We start from the raw sequence: 2,555 nt of genomic DNA, 5'->3' as shown, positions 1-2,555 counted from the left end.
CGTCATGTGACGTCACGAGAGGGTTTTTAATGCTCAACCTGCCCAGCGGCGCTGCAAAGTCCACTGTGGCTGAAACGCGGCGTTCGGGTGTCTGCTCGGCGTAGCTGGTGGGGAGTGCCGCAGACTGAAGGTAAGGGGGGGGGGTCCGGGCGGTGCAGAGCCGCAGGCTTCCGGGGCTTGGGGGAACCGCTGGCGGCATCGGGAGGAAGGCAGGCAGGACTGCCGCAGGACGGTCGGGGTGGCGGCCACAGCCCCCGAGGGCATGTCAATGGTGTGGTAACCGGACCCGGATCGGGGCTCTTACTTCGGGCACACTACCCGGCCGCCTCCTTCCTGCTAGGATTCTCCTCTGGGGAATGAAAGTCATAGCGTCTGCTTCCACTCCTCAAGCTGAGAGAGGGGGCGCAGCAAAATGACCTGACATGGGATCGAGCCCGCAGGGTCCCTCACCCTTGAGGGTCCTAGCACCTGAGGGTTTCTCTGGCCTCCGGCCTCTGCTAGGGCCCCTCGGGCAGGAGAACGCCTGTGTTACACCTGTAGCTATTTTATTTTATTTTATTTTATTTTTTCTTAAAGGGGGAATGGGAAAGGCACGTGAGATGGTTTAGCGGTTAAAAGCGCCTGCCCTAAAGCCTGAGGACCCTATTAGATCCCTGAGACCCACATACTCGTGCAAGTTGTCCTGGCTCCTACACTCAAGCTATGTGTAGCTTATACATGCACAAAATAATTTCTTTAATTGTTAAGAAAAGAGGCACCTAAAAATCCGTTTTAATAAACGGAAATTTTAGAAGGGTGGGATGTTGGTTTAGGAAGGGATCCAGAGGTTGCAAGTTCGTGTTTATTCTAAACCTTTCTTCTCTCTCTCTCTCTCTCTTGACTTTTCCTTGTTTAGATAACCCAGTTTGTGCTACCTGCCATCTCAAGGGTTCCCCTCCTCCTGGCCTCTACCGGAGCCCAGACCTGCTCCTTAGGTCACCATGGGGAACCACTTGACTGACATGGCACCCACAGCCTCATCCTTTTTGCCCCACTTCCAGGCCCTGCATGTTGTGGTCATTGGGCTGGACTCAGCTGGGAAAACTTCCCTTCTTTACCGCCTCAAGTTCAAGGAGTTTGTCCAGAGTGTCCCCACCAAGGGCTTCAACACTGAGAAGATCCGAGTGCCCTTGGGGGGATCCCGTGGAATCACTTTCCAAGTGTGGGATGTTGGGGGTCAGGAGAAGCTGCGGCCACTGTGGCGCTCCTATACCCGCCGGACAGATGGACTGGTGTTTGTAGTGGACTCTGCAGAGATTGAAAGGTTAGAGGAGGCCAAGGTGGAGCTACACCGAATCAGCAAGGCCTCAGACAACCAGGGGGTGCCGGTGCTGGTGCTGGCCAACAAGCAGGACCAGCCGGGGGCACTGAGTGCAGCCGAGGTGGAGAAGAGGCTGGCAGTCCGGGAGCTGGCAGCTGCCACCCTCACCCATGTGCAAGCCTGCAGTGCTGTGGACGGGCTGGGCCTGCAGCCAGGACTGGAGCGCCTGTATGAGATGATTCTCAAGAGGAAGAAGGCACCTCGGGCAAGCAAGAAGAGACGGTGACCCGAGGCTGCCCCTACCCTACCTACTTGGGGTCAGTACTTAAGATAGTCTGGCAGGGCCTGTGACCTCTCAGCCAGCCTGGGTGCTGGACCTGTCCACCTCAAAGGACTGAAGGAGCCTGGGGGGTCCTGTTTCGGTGCCACATGGGGGAGGGGAGATGAAGTGTCTTCTCAGCTCTTCACCTCTAGAGGGTAGGGGCTGCAAGACCGGAGATGTAAATGCAAACGCTGACTCTACCTCGACCCTGGTTCTCCGTTTCCTTCCCTAGCGTTTTATTTGGATGTGTGTTTTTATTTTTTGCAAGGGGAGGGTGTGCAAAAGTTGCCCAGAGAATGCATTTGGGATAAGCGGAGAACATCTTCCCTCTCCGCACAGTTGCGGGGAGGGGTCTCCTCAGCTGCTCTTCTAGTCACAATCTTTTTGTGTCTGTGAAAGTGCCAAGAATCCTCCCCACGCTTGTAGATGCCCAGCCCTTTTTATAAGCCTGTGTTATTACTGTTTTTTAGCATTTGCCTGTAAGTTATTAAAGTTAGATGATTCTAGCTCTTGTTTGGATCTGGCAATTTCTTCTCCCCTTATCTAGCCCTATGGAGAGTTTGGGATTTGCTTGGAGAATAGGGGGAGAGGGGAATGCTTCTCCTGAATTAACAAAACAAACACTGACAAATTAGATTGTGTACTAATGGGATAGTCGGTGCAAGTTCTGGAGGTAATTGAAACCCTCTAAAGCTGTTGTTACCTGATCTAGTTTTAGGGGTCATGGGTCCTTTCCAACTTCTCACCTCCTGGCCCTTGCTCCTGAGACCAGCTACTCCAAGGTCTACCTATGGCAAAGTCCATCTGCTGTCAGGTCTGTCAGTACCCAAGCCCTGAGTCTTTCTGACCGTCACTGCTTGGTGCTCAAGTTGGTTGAATTTCTATCCCCATTTGGAGGATGTGGTGAGAATGGAAAGTGACTCCTGGCCTTAT

General features: G+C 53.5%; 1 protein-coding gene across 1 annotated transcript; it reads left to right on the top strand.

Annotated features, from left to right (window-relative positions):
• Nucleotides 1-2,128, top strand: LOC100767745 (ADP-ribosylation factor-like protein 4D). Its single transcript, XM_035447916.1, has 2 exons — nucleotides 1-130; nucleotides 896-2,128. Exon 2 carries the CDS (start codon nucleotides 981-983, stop codon nucleotides 1,584-1,586), a length of 606 nt encoding a protein of 201 aa, XP_035303807.1. The 5' UTR covers nucleotides 1-130; nucleotides 896-980; the 3' UTR covers nucleotides 1,587-2,128.
• Nucleotides 2,129-2,555: the final 427 nt, after the last annotated feature.

Source organism: Cricetulus griseus, chromosome 7 (assembly GCF_003668045.3).
Source record: "Cricetulus griseus strain 17A/GY chromosome 7, alternate assembly CriGri-PICRH-1.0, whole genome shotgun sequence".
NCBI lineage: Eukaryota > Metazoa > Chordata > Mammalia > Rodentia > Cricetidae > Cricetulus > Cricetulus griseus.
Note: the sequence above shows the minus strand (reverse complement) of the source record. Positions and strands in the feature narration are given on the sequence as shown.

Bases quoted from the DNA above. Each gene is read 5' to 3' on its own strand.
- LOC100767745 (XM_035447916.1), top strand. From the start codon at position 981: ATGGGGAACCACTTGACTGACATGGCACCCACAGCCTCATCCTTTTTG.